The sequence below is a fragment of the Microtus ochrogaster genome, chromosome 21 (assembly GCF_000317375.1).
Source record: "Microtus ochrogaster isolate Prairie Vole_2 chromosome 21, MicOch1.0, whole genome shotgun sequence".
Taxonomy (NCBI): domain Eukaryota; kingdom Metazoa; phylum Chordata; class Mammalia; order Rodentia; family Cricetidae; genus Microtus; species Microtus ochrogaster.
In genome coordinates, this window is record NC_022022.1 from 9015465 (window position 1) to 9036528 (window position 21064).

Here is a 21064-nt window from a genome sequence, read left to right on the forward strand (position 1 = left end):
GGAACTGATATGGAAGGGATGGAGGGATGGAGATAGAAGCTGGTGTATCAGGATGGCCAATGGACTCTGAGTCCATTGCTTGGGACAGAGACCTGAAGAGAAAAGGTATCAGGCCAGAGACCCTCTCCTTTCCTCCTAGTAGATCCTGTGATGACTACTTGCAGCTGAAACTAATGTTTGACATTACAAGGACACTGGGTTCTAAACAAGAGACACCCAGATTCAAAGGAAAACGCAGCCGAGCCTTTGCAGGAAGTCCCAAGTATACTCAGTCTTTGTGGTTTACCCCCAGAGCTTCCTGCCAGTGCTTACTCAGGCTTACCAGGCCTAGGAAGCTAAGGAGAAGGGGGCAGACTGGGCCACAGGCATGCCGCCTATGTTGCAAAGCAGGTGCCTCTAGCAGGTCGGTTTCCTTTTGAAAACCAATTGAATGCCTCTCTCCCTGGTTATCCAAAGGTGTATCTGCCATTCCTGGTCTGCCCAAATCACAAGGGTCACCTGCAGCACTTAGGACTGGACCTCCTAGCCTGCCCTTAGGCTTACTGCCTGATGGACTCCTGAGGTCTCCAGTATTCAAAGACCCTCCCCCCTTTTCACTGATAAAGTCACACACCATTGTGACCCCATTTGATCAAGGAAGTGAGACTCCATGGGCCCCTGTTGTTGAAGTGTGGGCAAGGAGGTGTCTATATGGGATACCGGACTCCCTTTGCAGTTTACATGTAGGGGTCAGTTCTGGTCATTCAGATGGGGATTCACGTGCTTCCAGTGACCGAGTGATTCAGATTTGACGCCATTGCCACCCCAGCTAGCCTCTTTCTCATTCTGTAGCTTCCCCTCCCAGACCCCGGTCCCTGTCTAAAATAAGTAGACACTGTAGCAAATCAAATTTTTTTCCAACTCAAGGGAAGTGACCAGTGTCCATAGGGATACCCAGGGAGCTTGAGAGCCTCTGCCCAGGTAGGCTGCCTGTAAGACATGAGCCAGTGGTCATGTGGTGGCTCACATGGGCACAGAACCTGAGAGGAAGCCTTTAGGCTGCTCATTTAGCATCCTTACATCTGCATCTTTATTGTCTGTCTGTTCCTGATATGACAGATCTAAGAAGAGGTTGCAGATTCCAAAGGCTGGATAGACCACATGGTGTGGCTGATCTAGAAGGTACCACTTGACTATGCCCTGCAAGTCTTGGGAGGCATTTGGGTTCTACTCATATAACACAATGGAAGAGTGAGCCTGCACCCTGGGGGAAGAGACATACACACAGCTTTTCATGGGAAACATGCCTTTCTAACTAGGGGGTGGCAACGGAGCGTCTTCTCCATCCCTACTGGGAGGTTTTGGTTGAACACGAGGTCTGGGCAAGGGAGGGCCTTTCTGTTGGTGAATCTGTGTGCCTGATGGAGGAGGTCTCTTCCTCTGCTGGTGCTCACGGGTACGGTGGGTCGGAGGCAAGGGACGATGGCCAGCTGTCTGCAGATGATGGCCAGGTGGAGGAGGAGCCTGGGAAGTCACTGGATTCTGAGCTGCTGCGGCTGGGGTTAGGTATGGCTTCGGGCCCTTTTCCATGGTGCTTGTTCTGGGGGTGTTTATCTCCAGCTCCTCATCTGTGACAGCAAGACAATGGCAGTATGTGAGCAACATAAGTGCATGTGTGTGTGCGCACGCATATGCATGTGTACATATGTGTACAGATAAGCATACATATGTGTGCCAAGGGATAACTTCTGATGCCATTCCTCAGATACTGTCCACCTTTCTTGTTTTTGAGATAAGATCTCTCTCTCTTTCCCTCCCTCCCTCTCTCCCTCCTTCCCTCCCTCCCTCTTTCTGTCTCTGTCTGTCTGTCTCTGTCTGTCTCTCTCTCTGTCTCTGTCTCTGTCTCTGTCTCTCTCTCTCTCTCTCTCTCTCTCTCTCTCTCTGGCCTACAACTTACCAGGGAGGCTAGGCTGGCTAGGCAGAGAGCCACCACACCTCTCTCTGCTCCTGGGACTACAGGTACCACCTTGCCTTCTCAATATGAGTTCTCTAAGACTGAACTTTGGTCCCCATGCTTGCAAAGTAAGCACTTTAGTGACAGCGCCACCTCCCCCACCCCACAACGCAACCACTGAGCATGTCTTCTGAGATAGGCATCTAACCAGATGCTTCAGGAACTGTGAGGAGGAGAAGGGGAGTTACTCCCGCCCTCTGCAAGTTCTGGGTGTTTCAGGGGGAGAGAGAAATGCTGCCCACGAGAACAGTGAGACCAGGAGCCCCTTCAGAGCTCAGAAATATGAGGGAGGAGGACACCCGGGTGGAGAGCTTTGTGTCTAAGGCACAAAGTATAAAGTAAGTACCCGATCTGGGAGTTCTGGCTGGATGCTGCCTGGAGATAATCAGCAAGATTGCTAAGCAACAAGACACAAGGTTGGAGCCCACTGTGACAGGTCTAAGTGGCCATGATGGACATTAGTGGCTATATTTCTTCTGCAGGGGTCTCTAGGATAGGGCTACCTTTTGCTCAATTTGATTGTCATACAACCTACACTTCAGAAGGAAATTGAGCGCCCTCCAAAGCGTCACTCAAACACTTAAGAAATGGCCTAGCCCCTCTGAAATTCATACGCAAGACCCATCCTCTTGAGATTTGGCAGGAGAGATGACTCCTCTCCTCACACTTTGGGATTTTCTGGTTTGTGTGACTTCTGTCCAGGAAGGCACGTCTTAGAACGCGTAGATCTTCTTACACTGGTTTTGAAACCACACAGGAAATCTGTGGGAACACTCAGCTGCCAAAGGCCTTGGGGGGCACTGGTGGGCCTCTTCAGGCCACATTCTTGGCCTTCCAGTCCCTATGTGCTCAAGGCCATCCCCAAGGAGTCAGGGGGAGCTTCTCTGTGGGGTACATGGACTCCTTATACAGACTTGTGACTTGAGAAATACATTGGTCTTGGCATCACCTGTGGGCAGATGGTGATGTCACCAAGGTGACAGCCCTGGCTACTGTAAATGCATTGTGAGCACAAAGGCTCAGAGTCAAACACAGTGGGTTTGACATCTGAGTCACCTGCATGCTCTAAGCACATACATAAAAAGACACCCGCAATGACAGAACATGTCCTTTATGCCATGGTCGGTGCACCCCCCAAAGTGACTATGGTCCTGTTTAGGAGGCTGTAGGTGAGACTTAGACCCTAGATATAGACCAACAGGTAGCCCTTTATCTACAGTGGTTAACTCAGCTGACCTTGATGGCTCTTCTGCTTGGTGGCATCTTGTTTGTCCCGTACTTTCTCCACATGCTCTATGTGTTAGGTGCTGCTAAGCCACAGTATTGACTCAGGCAGCCACCCTGCCCTCAGTAAGTGACAGAGCCAGGCTGCGCAGCAACACTGTCCTCAGAGCCAGGCCCCGCCAAGGTGGGGGACCACCAGAAGGTGCCAAGAACCACGTGAGAAGTGGGAGGGTAAGAGGTGTGACTGGGCACTGAGCCCTCACACTGAGCTTGGCAGCCAATCTGGCTCTGTGGAAGCCATACCATTGGTACAATCTATGCCACCCACTCATGAAGAGCAGGACCAACCGTAGAGCCCCAGTAAAGCCTCTCCAGCAAAATCCACCTCTGCATAAACATCTGTTCCAGGACCTTTCATGTTCTCTCCCTTTCTTTCAAGACTGTCTCTTAGTGACTCAGCTCAAGTCACGGATGCAGGCGAGGAAAACCAGGCCCATGAGTATCCAGTTTAAAGGGGGGGTATGTAAGAGCAAGATAAGACTTCTTTGAAGTTCCAGGGCTGCGTTTCTTGCCTCAGCCTAGTCAGCTTTAGCCTATGGGCTGTCGGTCTGAGAGGTGGTGAGCTAACTAGCTTCTTCATCTGTGCTAATGTCTGCCATGAAGACCACAAAATGGGGCATGGTAGTGAATCTGAACACTGAACTGGTCCATGGGAGACATTGTCATGTTGCTCTTCCTAGTCTGGTGGTGGCAGAGGTGGCCTTGTCTTGGGTGACATCTGAGGTTCACCTTGGTTGGAGAAACGTGTCTGATCCCTGGGCCGTGAGAATGGACCTTGTAGGGAGGGACGGGGACAGTCTGAGCAGAGATAAGGAAGCCATGCGGTCCAGGGCTCTGTGAGTCACTAAGCTATACTAGCTGGAGACCCTGGGAATGACATAAGACATGAAAGGGACCGAGTGAAGAGAGACATATGTACCTGACGCCCAGGCTGGGGAAGTGGTGTGTAAGATGACAAGATGGGGTATTGGCTTGAAAGGAGAACTAGAACAATGCTGAGTAGAAGTGAGGTGTGAAAAAGGAAGCCAAACCTAGCATGGGGCCAGGGGCCATCACTGCTGGGTGTGGGCAGACCCTGCCCATAGGCTGTACTGGAAGTCGCTACTGTGAGCATTCCTGACTCTAGAGACCTACAGAGATGGGACCCAACCTTGTGTGAAACAGATTTCCCAGAACCCCAGGGACCTGCCCACTAACGCGTCAATCTAAAGGCTGGCTTTACCCCCAGCATCTGCAATGACATCTGGACATGGCCCCTGACACATTGTCCCTGCATTGGATCGTCAGAACCAATTCCTGCTTCATAGCCTGCAGGACAGGTTTGCATCCAGGAAGCCATACTCTCAGCCTGAAAGCATCCCCCCTGAACAGCCAGTCGGGAAAGGAAGGACCGTCACCCTGATTTTGGCTTTCTATTTTCTTGCAGTGCTGGGACTTGAACTGGGAGCCTCACACACACTGAACGGGTACTCTACACTGGCCCACTCCTGGAGTGCCTCCTCACTAGAGATAGTTCTATATGTATTCCAGGAGCTTGCTTTAAGTCATCCGAGGCCAAGACATTTGGGGTTTGGGTGGAAATCTCTCTGCCCTTATGGAAATGTGTGGACCATTCCAGGATCTCCACACTAGCCTTCCACCAAGTCAGCCTCACCCAGTGGATTCTGGGAAGGTACACAGCCTAACCACAGCTTCCCAAAGGTCCTCTGTTATTACTCACAAGGATTGTTCTTCAGAAATCAACCTGAGCGCACAACAGAGCCAACCATAACCTCTGGCCCCGACCTTGCCCTTCCGACTCTTTCTTCCCTTTGCAGACTGCAGGAGAGACGTTCCCAGGAGAGAAGTTTCACTGTGGAAGTGTGTGTGGGGGGGGAGGGTGTCTTACCTTTTCTCCTCCTATTCTGCTTTCTCCTCTTGCAGATACAGAAAGTAAGCAGCGCTCCAAGGACCACGAAGAGGAGGCTTCCTGCGCAGGCGCCCACGATGACATAGAAATGCAGACCTTTCTCTGCAAGAGGAGAAGATGGCTAAGGGAGGGTCTTGAGCAGAGGGGCCCTTTCGTTGCCCCAGCTTCCTACAACAGACAAATGAAAGAGTTCCAGGGGACTTTCCACCTCACCGAGGCTGAGCTTCCGGAGCCTGGAGTAGTGTGTGAATCTGCAAGGGCTGAGGACCGTTGCCAGCCTACCTCACCCATCCTCCCTCTGAGCAGAGCATCCAAGTTCTAGAGAGGGACCTAACAAAACCTTTCCCCAAGTCAAGCGTCCTCCCATCTCAATGTGCAGCTTTTCTTCCTCCCAGACTCTCCCTGGGCCCAGGAATGCAATCTAGACACTCAGTGGTTAGCAGGGGCTTATGGGGTTCTGATTCCTTCACCCACCAAAACAATGCGAAAGAACAGAGGAAAGTGGTATCGTGGTTGTTAAGGGCAGTGGGCTTAGCTTAGCTCTTCCAGGTTAAGAGCTGTGTGACCTTTGATAAAATGCTCCACCTCTCTGAGTCTATTTCCTTCTTTGTCAAATGGAAACATTGCGACTTACATCACAGAGGAGCTGTCAGAAGTCAGATCAGATAATGGGTGGAAAGTGCTTTGTAAACTGTAAAACAACACCTAGATATGAGGGCTTGCTCTTGCTAGACTCTGCTCTGGTGTTTCTGGTAGCTGTTTCCCAAGAGGGGGGGCCAAGCCATCTGGCCTCTGTTGAGTCAATAAGCAGTTAGCAGCTGGAGCTGGCGGTCAGAGGACTGCCCTAAGGGGAGAATGGACCCGGAACAGGCCCAGCCCCACAGAGGCAGGGCTCCAGCCAGCCGCTGGGAAGTGAATGTTAGTCACCAGGGATGAGACCTGGGCAAGCGAGCTTCAGCCCGTGCTTGTGACGCTATGGTTGCGGGTCTTCCATTCCTCCCGTCTCCCCCTTCACCCTGTCTTCGCCTGCCAGCTGAGAACCTCTCTGGGTACTGCCTGTGTCAGGGGATCCCTCAGCATCCCTGAAGCTGCTTCAAGGATGGACTCAGGTACCTTCCAGCCCTGTGGGCTTGCCAAGGGCCTGGGATGCCAGAGCCAGTCTCTGTGACTGAGTGGTTCCCAGGTGTGAGCAGAGTTGGCAGGGCATCCTGTCCAAGGTAAATCTCTGCTACATCCACCCTTTGGGTCCTCAGCTCTCTCCTACCTCCCTGCCCCCACCCTCTGTTTCCCCATCACAAGGGCCTGAGGGGTGAAGCCGCCTCTCCTTGATTCCAAAACTTTTTCCTTTTTCTGGAGGCTTGGGGGTGCCTTCCCCCACACACACACTCTTGGGAAGTGGACACACCTTCCACCATCTGGTCTCAAGTTTACCCAGGGCAGCTCTGGGGGCCTGGTGGTGCTCCTGGTGGGGACATCAGTGCCTATGGTCTTGTCATAGGTCCCTCAGTGTCTCATTCCAACTATCCTCCCCTCCCTCACTTCCTCTTGGGAGATGCGTGCCTACATTTATTTGAGGGAGCATTACACCTGGGCCAGACTGCTTCCTTCTCTTAGGAATTTAAGCACACACTCAAAGTTAGGCTCCTGTCTGCCTTGGCCTTTAGAATGGAGGAATATTTAAATCTCCTTCAGGGTCTCCAAGGGCATCCCCAGATATTCCTCTTTCTCTTTGGTGGCCTTGTCCTGGGCCAGTTTCAGCTTCTGCTCTGAACCACAGATTAAGGGCCCTGCACGATCCTGCATCCCCAGACCTTGTGTCGCACCCCCAAGCCTCGCGTCCTCTCCTTCCAAAGCTCTCCCTCATTGATAAACACTACTTTTGATTCTGGAGGGATCTAGTTGCAATAAATATGAAGCATGAGGTTGCTAGATAAAATGCACAAGGACAGCCAGTTGAATTTGAATTTCATATAAACAGTAAATAACTTTTTAGGATCAATAAATGTCGTTTGTTGGTCCATTGACTTAAGTCCAGTGTCTCTAACGCAGGGCCTCCAGAAAAAGGAAAAGGTTTTTGGAAACAAGGAGAGGCGGCTTCACCCCTCAGGCCCTTGTGATGGGGAAATGGAGGGTGGGGGCAGGGAGGTAGAGAGAGCTGAGGAAACGCCATCTGAGCATGGCTGGCAGACTCTCACCGCCTCCGGTGACCCCCACCTCCGGATGTCTCCCTGCTGGGTGAAGTGAGACAAGTGTCACTCATGGCAGAAGTGATGGGACAACCCTCCTGAGTTCAGGCTGTCACTAGGCTCTGGGACACTGACTCATGCGCTCAGGTTGTTCCGACAACCGAGCTGCCATGTTGTGAGGCAGCTCAAAGTCCCATGTGATGAGCAGGGGGATGGGAGGTCCCAGGACTTCTCATACAATACCCTGGCTCTAGGGCTGCTGTTGTCTGTGGACCGTGAGACAGAAGCCCACAGAGGGGAGGGTGCTCTGTTAGGGTCGGACGATCTAAAATGAGAGCAACCAAAACTTGCCATCTAGATCTCTGGCTTCCAGATTGGAACTGTGGACTCTATTAGGCTTCTCCTCAAAAACCGTTTCTGGGGGCTGGGCACAGTTAGGTGCCCCTGTAATCCGAGTGGGAGACCAAGGCAGGAGGATGACTACGAGTTGGAAGGCAGCCTAGGCTCTCCCAAAAAGCAAAGCAAGTGAAAATAAAAACAAGAACAAATTCCTTCAGGAGCTGTAGCAAGCCCGAGCTCTGGCGATCAATTAGGCCTTTGGCGTTGAGGGCTGACTGGAAGCTGTACAGGGCAGAGCTGCTCTCTGGGTGGCAGGAAGGGTGTGCCTCTCTGTTCCCCAATTCTGTTCTCCCCCGCCCTGCCTCCCGGGCCTAAATCCTCATATCAGGGGCTGAGCAAGAACCCTTCCGAAAAGAAAGCTTTAAATAGAAGCCAGAATCCTGGTCCCCAGCTAGCCGAGGTGCCTTGCATGGGTCAGGCTCCCTCCTGAAAGAGTCTCCCTCTTCTTCCTTCCAAGGAAGCCATCCTGCCTTCCAGGGGAGGCTCCTTACCTCTCCCAAGCCAAGGCACATCTGCGGGGTAGCCAGGAGCCCATCTCCCCAAAAGGTTTCCAGGAGAAACACTTGTCTTTTCACCTCCCACCCTGAGCCACACCGGCTTCCCAGCCCAAGCACTGAGCAGCCAAGGTGACACCTGTCATAGCGCCCTAGGCCTAGCAGCCCATCCCTGTGCACTTGGGCCACCCTGACCTCTGCTCGCTCCGTACCTGAACAGCTGACCTCCACCGTGACGGATTCCTCGCTGACCTTGTTTTTTGCATTGCACTTGAATGGTGCATTCAGGCTGGTCCATTTGTGGCTTAGGATCTTCTGAGAGATGCTGGTGAGAAATTTCTTTCCTCGATACAGATTTAGTTCAAGGTGTGTTCCTTCCTTGACCTTACAGGTCAGCGTCGTGTTGCTACATTCCCAGGAGATCTCTGGCTTTGAGACCCTCTCTAAAAGAAAGATTCCATTTTTATTAGGCAATTTTGGGAAATATATATACCGGATCTCACCCTGTAGGCCAATCTGGCTTAGAAATCTTCTTCCTTCTGCCTCTGCCTCCTGAAAGCAGCAATTTTGGAACTATGCTCCCATGTATAACAGCTGTGGGTTTTTTTTTAATCTTAATAAATATGCCTATTAACATTGAATCAGTTTGCTACCAGGGGAGTTCAAAAGTTTGTTTTGTTTATTTTGTGACAGCATCTTAAGATAGCACAGGCTGGTCTCAGACTCACTCAGTAACTGAGAATGTCCTTGAATGTCTGATCCTCCCGCCTCCAGCTGCCAAGTGCTGGGAACCAGACCCTGGTTTTCCTGGGTGTTAGCCAAGCATTCTACCAACTAACTCACATTAACATTATACTGAAATCCTCTGGAAAAATAATTTTATTTAATTAACAAAGATCATCTTAAACAAAATTATTTCTGGTAATGTTCACAGACACAGGATATAAGTATGAAAAAAAGAGGTACCTTAACTGATGCTTATACACTGTTTGCACACTCAACTGTTTTCACACACGTGATGTCATTTGGTCCGAACAGCATGGCTCAAATTTGCCTTCCCTTTTACAGGTGACATGCCCAAAGCTTTTTGACTGTCAAGGCCTGGCATTAGGATTTCCCTTAAATATGACAACTCGGGTCTGCAGAGATAGATAGTTCAGTGGTTAAGAGCACTTGCTGCTCTTCCAGCGGACCTGAGCTGCTTTCCCATTTCCTCAGAATCCAGGATGGGCTCATGATTACCTCGTTTCAGGAGATCTGATCCCTCTTTTGGCCTCTGTGGGCACCTGTACACATGTAGTAGACCCATAAACACACACACACACGTGCATACACGAACAAAATTAATTTTAAAAAATATGGCAGGCCAGAAGAAGAACCCTACAAAGACTTTCCAAGTCCAGGAGTGTAGGGAAGGTCAACCAGAAGCTCCATCTTGGAGGAATGACTATGAGAGGCCCATGGCCTTAGCTACTCACTGCCCCACTGCATCCTGGGAACAGAGGACCAGGATGGGAGTTGGGAGTGCTGATGGGAGGGGGTGTCCAAGAAGCCAAAGCTCACCAGAAGAAAGGCAACATCTGAGAACGAGGGATGGCTCTGCCATTCCTGGCCCCGCGGTGCTGAGTTAGTCTCTGGCCTTGTGGGGCCCCAACTTTAAGAAACAGGAAAAATATTCCCTACCTGTCTCAAACCAGACAACCTGCGGCCACGCCCTGGAGTGTCCCCAGAGGCGGGTCTCACATTCACAGTGCAAACTCCTTGCCCCTCCCAGGGGGAAACGCCCCGACTTTGGTGTTGGTATGGTCAGACCCAGAGCCCAGCTCTCCACATCCCGCCTGAGCACCTGCTTCTCTTCCCTTCCTGCCTTGCTTGGTTTCCCCAGACCCGTCTTCTTCTCACTCTCTCAGAGGTCCCCATTTGTTACAAACGGCAACAGTGAATTTTTCCGATTTCCTCTCTCTCTAGTGTTCAGACGGCAGTGTCTTCCCCACGGGCCTCCCCAGTATAATTCCATTTCCGCCCCAGCACACGAGCATGCGGAAATGCAGCTTCCTTTCCATCCCGAGATTCTGGGTATCTCGGAATAAAGAAACGGTGCCATCAGCAGCATCCAGCAGAGCAGCGTGTAGTCTCAGGGCTGCTTCGCAGGGGCTGCTTGCCTATCTTTCTAGAAAGAAAATAAAACGTCCTCCTAGAATGAAAAAAAAACATTCTCCTAGCAACATCCAATCTTTTCAAGAAACGCTGATCAAGTTGTAAAAGGCTATCAAGGCAATTGGAGATCACCTGCAATTCTGTGGTCATTAACATTTCGTTATATGTCTTTATCAAATATTTCCTATGCACAAATCCATAATATAATATTTTAAATAAAATTAGATTATGTACCCGGAGGTAGGGAACAGTGTTGAGGGCTGAACCGGGGGTCTTGGGTGTTTAGGCAAGAGCTCTACCAATGCACTGTGGCCCCAGACCCCGAATCACGTGACTTTATAACCCACCTTCTGTCCTTTACTATGAGATTATATCATTACATTCCCTTCTCTTGGGCATCAGTGAATGCACGCCTCCACCACCTTTGTAGCTGGCGCTCCTGACCGAGCTGCCAAAGCGCCAGCTTTGATATGCACACTAGCATTTTACTTGTGCAAACCCAGTGGCGAGCAGCGTGACTTACGGACAGTCCCGCTGGAAAGGGGCTCTCGGGAAGTGGCACAAACGACCGAAGGCTGCTCCGAGATGGGGCTTCTTTTTCTGTTGCTGTTTGTTTTGTTTTGTTGGTTTTTTGGTTTTTGTTGTTGTTGTTTTTCTTTTCGGATTTTCGAGACAGGGTTTCTCCGTAGTTTTTGGTTCCTGTCCTGGAACTAGCTCTGTAGACCAGGCTGGTCTCGAACTCACAGAGATTCACCTGCCTCTGCCTCCCGAGTGCTGGGATTAAGGGCGTGCGCCACCACCACCCAGCTATGTTGTTGTTGTTTTTCAAGACAGGGTTTCTCTGTGTCGCCCTGGCTGTCCTGGAACTCACTCTGTAGACCAGATTGGCCTTGAACTCACAGAAATCCGCCGGCCTCTGCCTCCAGAGTGCTGGGATTGTCTATCACCACCACCGGCCTAGATATGGCTTCTAGAACCATCTCCTTCTCCAGTGCCCTGCATTGACCCTTCAGCTAGCTGTCTCAAAGGGGAAGGAGGAATCTAGGAGCATAGAGAAACAAAGTGGAGGGGACCTCAGCCCTGAGGAGACAGGCGTGGTGGCCCAGGAGTACAGGGCACCTTCACACCCCTTGTTGGATATCGCAGGCCTCATAAGCGTCCCTGACAGAAATATCTGAAACTTTCCAAATGCAAAACTTTTTGCCCACAATGCAATACCTACAAGTGGAAATTCTCATAGCAGAAGACCTTGTTTCCTGAACAATGCTATTTAAAATACGGTATTAAATTACCTTGAACAGTGCATATGAAGTGTATATATAAGCATAGATGAATGTCATGGTTACATTTGGGCCCTGTCTCCAAGATATAGCATACATATATATGCAAATACTTCAAAATCTTCAAAAGGCCCCAAATCCTAAACACATCTAACCCCAAACGCATTACATACATAACACATAACCCATACTGGGCAGTCAGAGTCGGGGCCAAGAACAACTTTGCAATTCTGGGTGCTATACAATGACGACAGGGCCACAAGCTGAGTCAAGACACTGTGTGGCACTAGCATTTGCATGTAATAATGAAGTCACTGTTTTTAGTCTAAGGGGTCTGGGTTTCCTTTGGGGGCAAACAAAATGTTGCCCATGGTGATAACCACAGAGCTCGGTGACTAGGCGGAAAACTGTTGAACTGTGCGTGGTAACTGGGCAGCCTGTGTAGGACGTAAATCATAAGCCATGAATGAGCTTGCACGGGAGGGGATGTCAGCCTCCTCGTCAAGGAAGCCCTGGGGTAGCATCCTGACTTCGCTTCTGTCCAACAGCGAGAGCAGGGCCAAGTCACTTCTGAGCGGGTCTCTGTTTCCTTATAGAGGAATAGAAGCTTGTAATTATAACTTCTCAAGACTACTAGGTGCTTGAAGGTTAGCAAGCGCCTGGCTTCTCCCCAGGAGCCATTATCACACAGGCATCTATACAAAGGCTCAATAGCACAACAGGACCCTAGAGCACCGTGGCCTGCGGTCATGACACTGGTTATTCTCAGTGCCCATGATGGGTGGCTATTCTCAGGCCCACCCCATTTCTGGAAAGCTCTCTCTGGACAAGGTGACAGGATTAGGGTCTGGAAGGGAGTCATGCATAGAGGAGCTGACAGTGTGTCCTGGAGAATGCTTGGTGCCAGGTCCAGGTGCTGAGCACAGATTGGGAGGGGCACTACAAGTAGGACAAAGAGAGCCCTTTCTCTGGTGACATTTCCCGTGTGAAACTCAGGGTGTTTGTGTGTTCCCTGACTGGCTGGCCTCCTCAGCTTCCTCTCCAGGCAAAGGGCAGACTCCTTCAGCTCACCTGTTATTGGGAGCTGCTGTTTGCTCCTGGGCTCTCAACTTCAGGGACATTTGCTGCCTCTTTCTCTTCCTTCTCATTCTCCCAAGCTTCCTTGATTTTCTCCCCACACTACAGCCAGCATGTCTGCATCTCTCCTCACCTCCAGCCTCCCTTTAGACCAAAGGAATGGTTATCAACGACATCCACTTGCTAGAAGCAGTTGGAAAGCTACGGATGGCACTGGTGCCCAGACTTTGTGCCAGGGGCCCAGGCATCACTAACTGCTTACAGTGCTCTTGCTGGTTGTTTGTTAGTTGTTTTTCAAGACAAGGTTTCTCTGTGTAGCCCCCAGCTACCCTGGAACTCACTCTGTAAGACCAGGCTGGCCTTGAACTCACAGAGACCCACCTGCTTCTGCCCACCACCACCAGGCTCTTGCTGGTACTTATGTCTTACCAAGATTAAGACCATCCACCACCCTGGTTGGCCTCACTTGGATTACAGTAGACGCTTTCTAGCAAGTCTTCTCACGTCCACCTTCAGTATCCTGCCCCCTCAGCACACACAAAGGCGAAGCCACATAATTTAGATCAAGTGCCGGAAAAATCACCATTCACCTTTACTGCGATGATGTTGAGAAGCCTCAAAAGAAAGATGCTGTTCCTTCAGCTCAGCATCCCCAGGCCTCTCCTGCCCTCTCACTCCAGAGAACCCTGCCTTGACCACAGCTCTCCAGACTAGAGGCTCACAGCTCCCTGGACACCGTCTTCTTCCTGACACCCTGTCTTGCTACTCCTCCATCAGCCACCGAGGGTGCCCTCCTTTTTCCTCTGCTAGCCGCTGCTCTTTCTGACGAATACCAGCTTTCACCTGAGAATCTTTGCATAGACCCACAGCCACCCCGAAGAGAGAATGAAGCCGATAGACTCGAGGACCACCCCACCCACTGGAGTCTTTACTGTGGGACACGGAGATGCTGGAAGGGAGTGCTACCAAAACACTGCTCCCCAACTTGCTGCATAGCACCCGGACTGAAAATGAGAAACTTCAGAGAGGGAAGACTCACCCAGGACCCTCAAGTCAAACGCTTTTTGCAGCTTACTGCTCCCGTCTGCACCATACACCATGACATCATAGACGCCGTTGTCTTCTCTCCTCAGTGTTTTTATTTGCAGGGCTCCATTTTTTATGATCTTGAATGCTTCCGTTTGCTGAAAATGTTTCCCTGTCTTCCCTTTGGACTGCGCGACCAGGATTTTCCCCTTTTCCCATCGCACGTCGTCGGTATCAGTCACGTGAAAGTTAGGGATGGTCAAGTTGAAATCATGACCCAAGGTGCCCCAGATGATATTCCTGTCTCCAGAGACTGCCCCTGGAAAAAGCAAGATGGTTGCTGGGGTCTTGGGACTAGCAAGAATCTCTCTCTTTGGCGCTCACGCTCATTCCAGGGTCTCCATTCTGGGAAACCCCAGAGAAGCTCCAAATGCCAACTTACCTTCGCTGGAAATGCTGAAAAACAGAAGGAAGCTAGTTAGAAATTTGCATCTCATCTTCAGAATTTGTTTCCCAATGGTGATTCTGAGCTCTTCTTTCTAACGGGAACGGCAGCAAAACTGGCAGAGGCCACACCCAGCCACCTGAACCACGTGCCTCTCACGCTGGCTTTCACAGTAGGGAAGAGAGCGCACAGCCAACCCCTCGGCAAACCACCCACAGGCTGCCCTGCTTTGCCAAAGCAGGTGTTCTGTGAGCTCGTGGGGCGTCTGCACATTCTAATCTTTATGAAACTGTTGAGGCTGGTGGTTTCAGCACCCCACTGAAGGGAACCGCTGAGAGGTCAGTCAACCGAGCTACCCTTTTGTAAACAAGGGCTCAGACTCACCAATACAGCGCATCTCTGTCCTCTCGGCTGCACTGCCTCCCACAGGACCAAGCAGACTCACTGGTAAATAAATGCTCATAAGGGAATGACATTCAACTTTGTGTACTCTGGTGAGAAACGCTAGAAAATGCACTCGGGTGACATGATTAGAAAGAGATTTTTCCCTCTTCCTTGAAACTATTTTTAATATTCTAAAATTGTCCGTTTAGGGGCCTGGAGAGATGGCTCGGCAGTTAAGAACATTGGCTGCTCTTCCAGATGACCCGGATGCCATTCCCAGCCACCGCATGGAGGCTCACAAGCACCTATAACTCCAGTTCCAGGGGATCCAGCACCCTCTTCTGGCCTCTGTGGTCACTGCATACAGGTGTTGCAATACATTATGGAAACAAACATACATATAAAATAAAAATGACTAAATATTGGGAGGCTGGAGGAATGGCTCAGTGGTTAAAGAACAATTTCAGAATGATGTGGGATTCCCCTCTGTGTGCTGTGGATATGTTTACTACCATTGGTTAATAAAGAAGCTGCTTTGGCCTATGGCGGGACAGAATATAGCTAGGCAAGAAATGCAAGGAGAGAGAGAGAGAGAGAGAGAGAGAGAGAGAGAGAGAGAGAGAGAGAGAGGAGTTGAGGGAGATGCCAGCAGCCATGGAAGAAGGAAGATGCCAGAGCATTTCCAGGCACGTGGCAATATACAGATTATTAGAAATGGGTTGATTTATATGTAAAGTTAGCCAGTAAAAAGCATGAGTCCATTGGCTTCAGAGTGATTTTTGTTTTTTTGAGACATGGTTTCTCTGTAGCTTTGTCCCCAACACCTACAAGACATCTTACAAACCTCTGTGACTGTAGTTCCAGGGATCTGATGCCCTCTTCTGGCCTTCACAGGCACCCAGCATGCAAGTGGTGCACATACATTCATGCAGGCAAAACACTCAAACACACAAAACAAGTATAAAGAAATCTTTAAAAAAATAAACATTTAAAAAATTGTTTAGGTTATAAAAAGAAGCCAAGCCCCTCCACTATAAATGCTTCCAATCCACCCATCTTATATTTAGCATACATTTCATGACTCTGTTTGAATCTTAAGTAAAGGAAAAAAACTTGTTCAAAAGCAATTTTTAAAAAATAGACTATAAAATAATCTTTATTTTATTTATGTGTGATGTTATTTTGCCTGCATTTGTGTATGTATACCATGGGCACTGTGTTGTTTTGAATGAGAACAGCCTCACAGGCTCTTATATTTGAATGCCTGGTCATCTTCTGGGAAGAAACTACTTGGGAAGGATTGGGAAGTGTGGCCTTGTTGGAGGTTTGTCACTGGGTATGGATCTTCAAAGCCCATGCTGTTCTGTTCATTCTCTCGCTGTCTTCTGCTGTGCGTGGGAACCAAGCTCTCAGCTTCTGCCCCAGCGCTATGCCTGCCTACCTGCTGCTACACTCCATACCATGATGGCCATGGATACCAATTCTCTGGAACTATAAGACACCCACAAATTCCTTCTTCTATAAGTTGCCTTGATCGTGGTGTTTGTCACAGCTATTGAAAAATTACAGACATGCATGCAGTGCCTGAAGAGGCCAGAAGAGGGCACATGATCTCTTGGAACTAAACCTATAGATGGTTGTGAGCTGCCATGTGAGTCCTAGGAATGGAACCTGAGCCCTCTGGAAGAGCAGTGCCTGCTCTCAATTGCTGAGTCATCTCTCCCGCCCTAAGACTATGAAATAACAGTGAATGACAAATTCATAATATCCAGGGTGATTAACCTAGGTGGCTAAGGACAAACAGAGCTGTTTGGGAGAAGGAAAAGAAAGAAGTTGGGCTTGGGAGGAGGGTTAGTGACGGAGAAAGCAGCACCCCAAAAAAAGATACCCAGGGACATCATACGGGCAAGAGACACAGTGAATATCCAGTCTTTTGATTCTTTAGAACACAGTGAGAAAAAAATCTCCCAAGTCATGATTTACCATTTCAGGTACTTAGAACACCGACAAAACACTACATTTGAATTAAAACATTAATTCCAAGAAAGAAAAAAAAAAAACAACTGTAATACTACTTTACCGAAACCATACAAAGAGTTTCAATTCTTTTGTTTTGTTTTTGTTTTTTTTGGTTTGGTTTGGTTTGGTTTTGGTTTTTGGTCTTGGAAGACAGGGTTTACGGTTCCTCTGTAGCTATGAAGCCTGTCTTAGAACTAGGTGCCTCACAAGGGCTAGGACTAAAGATATGAACCACCACCACCACCACAGACTGAATTTCTATTCTTAAGTGTAGAAAAATCTGCCTATACTTATACTGCATATTCAGAAATTGTAGAGATGGACATTATTGGTCACATAAAAAATGTAGAATCTATGCATATACAAAGGGTTAATAAAAATGTGAGAAGTGATGACAAAATATTTGCAATATGTGAAAATTGTTAATATCGAAGATAGGGACATCATTTTTTGTTTTCCTCTTAGGGTACTGAGGATGGAGCTTTGAACACAGTAGGCAGGCACTCAACCACTGAGCTACACCCCAGTCAAATGTATAAATAGTTTCTATCAGTCACTAACAAAAACATTTTTTAAATAGGAAAAAGAAATTATTGATTTACCAAAGAAATAGTGTGTGTGTGTGTGTGTGTGTGTGTGTGTGTGTGTGTGTGTGTGTATGTGTGTATGTGTGTAGGGGGAATTGAACCAGGGCCATTTATGTGTTAGGCAAGTGTCCTACCACTGAGCCATCCCCTCAGCCTCAGAGAAGAAACATCAAATATATAAGAAGTGACTAAGAGACTAAACACACACACCTTAGCCATAAAATGCCATCTTACAGGATGGCAAAGTCATAAAAGATAATTTCTGTAGCAATATTAATAAAAAAAAACTCAGAGAGAGAAATTAGGGTTCAACCTGAAGGTCAGAAAAGCAAAACAGCCAGCCACTGGCTCTTATCTCTACCTCAGTCTGAAATGGCGATCCTGCCTCCAGGAATCTCAGAATGAGACTGTGAGTGAGATCTGTCCCCTCCCATCTTATATTCCTTCCTCTCCAGGGCTGGGATTAAAGGCCTGCACCACAACTGCCTGGTTTCTATGGCAAACTAGTGTGGCTGCTGGTCTGTATGGCTGATCGGTGCGGCTGTTTTACTCTCTGATCTTCAGGCAAGCTTTATTTATCAAAATACAAATGAAATACCACTACAAATAACTAACATCATCATCATTATTATGGTGATAAATATGATCTGTCACAAATGCTAGAAAGAATATAATTAATTGGTCTTGGAAGATAAGATTTTGAAACTTCCACCAATGTTTTAAAAATATTTTTGCTGGGCGGTGGTGGCGCACGCCTTTAATCCCAGCACTCGGGAGGCAGAGGCAGGCGGATCTCTGTGAGTTCGAGACCAGCCTGGTCTACAGAGCTAGTTCCAGGACAGGCTCCAAAGCCACAGAGAAACCCTGTCTCGAAAAACCAAAAAAAAAAAACAAAAAAAACAAAAAAAATATTTTTGACATAGTAATTTCAATTTGAGAAATTAATCCTGAACAAAAGAGTGCACAAATATGCAAACAATTCTACTGAGATGCGCGTTGAAGTATTTTGATGATAAAAATGACAAAAAACTAAGATACAGACTATTGACTTTATGGAAGATCATATAATAGTCATGATAGAATGGAGTAAAAGAAACCTGTGAGATACAGAAACTTTGGGGCTAGAGAGCTGTCCTCAGTAGTTAAGAGCACTTGGGTCTCTGTAGAGGAACCTCAATCCGTTTCCAGCACCCACACTGAGTGGCTCACTCCAGTTCCAGGGAACCTGGCACCCTCTTCTGGCCTCTGAGGGTAACTATATTCTTGTGATGCAACCCATCCACATTAAGAACCAAACAAAACAAAACAAAATTGAGAAAAGTTCTCTCTGTGTAACCTGGCTAGCCTGGAACTCCTCTGTAGACCAGGTCGGCCTTTAAGTCAGAGATCTGACTGCCTCTGCCCTGTGATTGCTGGGATCAGTGGTGTTTACCACTGTGCTTAGCAGTCTAGCGACTTTGTACCCATCTATTGTTGTGACTACACTCTGTGCTCTGTTATAAGGTATGCATGGAAAGTTCTATGAGGGTTCATGCCGAGCTCTGTCAAAGCTCAGGGCTTACAGTGAAAGGAGCCAACAGAAAACTATCTTTTTACTATGCATTTTCTGCAACATTTACAATTTTGATGGCAAATACAGTATATTTAAGTTTTTAAGTTTATATTTAGTGTGCATGCACATGTGCCGTGAACCTACTTGTGGGCACTGGGGATCGAACTCAGGTCTTCAGGAGCGGAGGCAGGCTCTTCTGCCTGTTGAGCCATCTCCCCAGCCCAGATCACACTGCTTTTGTAACGAGATCTTTGTTTACATTAAAGGATGCCTAAGACTTCTCTTTCTGAGAAACAATTAGCATGTATCATTTCTTCTGCTAAGTTCTACATCGCTAGCCACCTGGCCAGCAGCCAGCCACCCAAAGGGGTATGGTGTAACCTTCTCTGCTTCAAGCCAGTTGCCTCTCTTCCTCCCCCTTTCCTGTAGTTTCCCATGCTCTCAGGCACGGTGCCCTGCTCCCCTCATTGCTAGCCTAACTCTGCTCTTTCCACATCTGCCTCAGTTCTGAATGATGAACTAGCTTCAAAGGAAGAGCGTGAAAAAGGAGGTTGGACAGCTCTGACTGGAAAATGTAAACATTTTCTAGGTAGAAAGTTTTATTTTTAAGAATTAAAAGACTATATAATAAGAGAATCAAATTCCTGACAAGATACATGGCGAAAGTTAACACCCTTAAAATTAATTTTTTTAAAAAAATAAGAATTAGGAGGGAAAACAGACAGCTATAAAGGAATGGAAGAGACCAACTAAAGACAGACCTGTGGAAAGGGCAGGTAACTCGCTAACAGAGATGTGTTGTTCATTTAGAAATACAAATAGAGCTAGTTATGTAGCTCAGAAGGGGGAGAGATGCTCAGCGGGGCTGGAGAGATGGCTCAGTGGTTAAAAGCTCTGGCTGCTCTTCGAGAGGTCCTGGGTTCGATACCCAGCACTTACATGGCGACATAACTTGTAACTCCAGTTCCAGGTAATCCAACACCGCCCATGGGCACTGCACATGGTACACAAATAAGCAGGCAAAACACCCATGCACATAAAATAAAAATAACAAAACTTGAAGTGGGGGCTGCCTGTGCAAAGAGAACCCAGGTACAAGCCTGCCAACCAGCAGGCAGAGCAGAACTTGGCCTCGTAGGCTACCTTGACTTGACCAAGGGAAAGGGGGAATAGAGATCTCAGACGGGGACAGCTGGTCCCAAGGTGACCAGGACAAGTACTGTACAAGACGCCTGAGTAGCAGGAGGTGTGTTTGTAGACGGAGGTCTGCCCATAAGCGCTCAGAGTTCAGAGTCCTCCTCTTCCTGCCTTTTCAGAGGAAAAGGAAATAGATATTTCCTTTATTAACGCTAATTTCCCTTCTCAAAGGAGACCCCACACCCTATTTACGGAGCTGTCTTTGCCTTTGCTTGTTTTCAACAGTATTTAGCATAAATAATCCACATTCCCAAAAAGCACGATTTGGGGTGGCATATTTTGGTATCCTTTATGTCAAACAACGTGAGAATATTTTATTTTGCAAAAAGCGCACACATGGGTGGGGGGATAGAAAGAGGAGTTACTGTGGTGGGGGCAGGGGACAGTGGCTGCTGGTCTGCTTATTGCTGCTATTTTTGATGCTCTTCCCCTGGATATGTATTGCTTTTAATTGCCTTCACCAAGGCTTCTGTGATTACCGATACCTATCTGCTCTTGGCCAGGTTTTGTTGGTTCAGCTTGATCACATCTGGTTGGCCCCATCCGTCCACAGCCATGGCTCCATTCCATTCACGGGGACTGTTGTTGCCAGGCGATGCATTTGGATGTCCTTGGCCAGCGATGCACATCTTGTGACAGGTGATTGCTCTCTCTTTCTCCGTGGACCACCTCCTCCCTGCAGGTCTTCCCTCCCCCACCTAGAGCTGGCTCCCCAGAGGCAAAACAATGAAGCTTCCTTTTCCTCGTGCGCTTGACACCCACACAGCAGAACAAATCAACCTGTGTTACCAGAGGCTCCAGGGTAAAGCGTGGGTTCTGAGACTAGAGTCACCAAACCTGGAAGTCCCCTGTGGGGTAAATGTCTCTGAGAGTACACACTTGCCTGTCATCAGCTGAGTAATCACGTGATCGCAGAGAAAAACTTCCTCCCCATCATACACTGGATATGTGGCTCCCAACACTGGTATGTGTGTCTCTGAGTCTCAGTTTCTGAGTCTGTTGACTCGAGTCACTGTCCCACTGGGTCTGAACCCTAGGACATCAATGTCCCACTGGGTCTGAACCCTAGGACATC

The 21064-nt window shown here is 48.5% G+C and overlaps 1 protein-coding gene across 1 annotated transcript; it reads right to left on the reverse strand.

Moving 5' to 3' along the window:
- Positions 1-1248: 1248 nt before the first annotated feature.
- Cd2 (CD2 molecule) lies at positions 1249-14302 on the reverse strand. Its single transcript, XM_005357153.3, has 5 exons — positions 14248-14302; positions 13819-14124; positions 8478-8708; positions 5166-5288; positions 1249-1607 (listed from the first exon to the last, which is right to left on the reverse strand). The coding sequence occupies exons 1-5, from the start codon at positions 14300-14302 to the stop codon at positions 1291-1293; spliced, it is 1032 nt and encodes a 343-aa protein (XP_005357210.1). The 3' UTR covers positions 1249-1290.
- Positions 14303-21064: the final 6762 nt, after the last annotated feature.

Coding starts and splice junctions, on each gene's coding strand:
- Cd2 (XM_005357153.3), bottom strand. CDS start 14,302: ATGAGATGCAAATTTCTAACTAGCTTCCTTCTGTTTTTCAGCATTTCC. Junction 14,125..14,247: donor TTTCAGCATTTCCAGCGAAG/GTAAGTTGGCAT, acceptor TGCTTTTTCCAG/GGGCAGTCTCTGGAGACAGG. Junction 8,709..13,818: donor GTTTGACTTGAGGGTCCTGG/GTGAGTCTTCCC, acceptor TCTTTCTTTTAG/AGAGGGTCTCAAAGCCAGAG.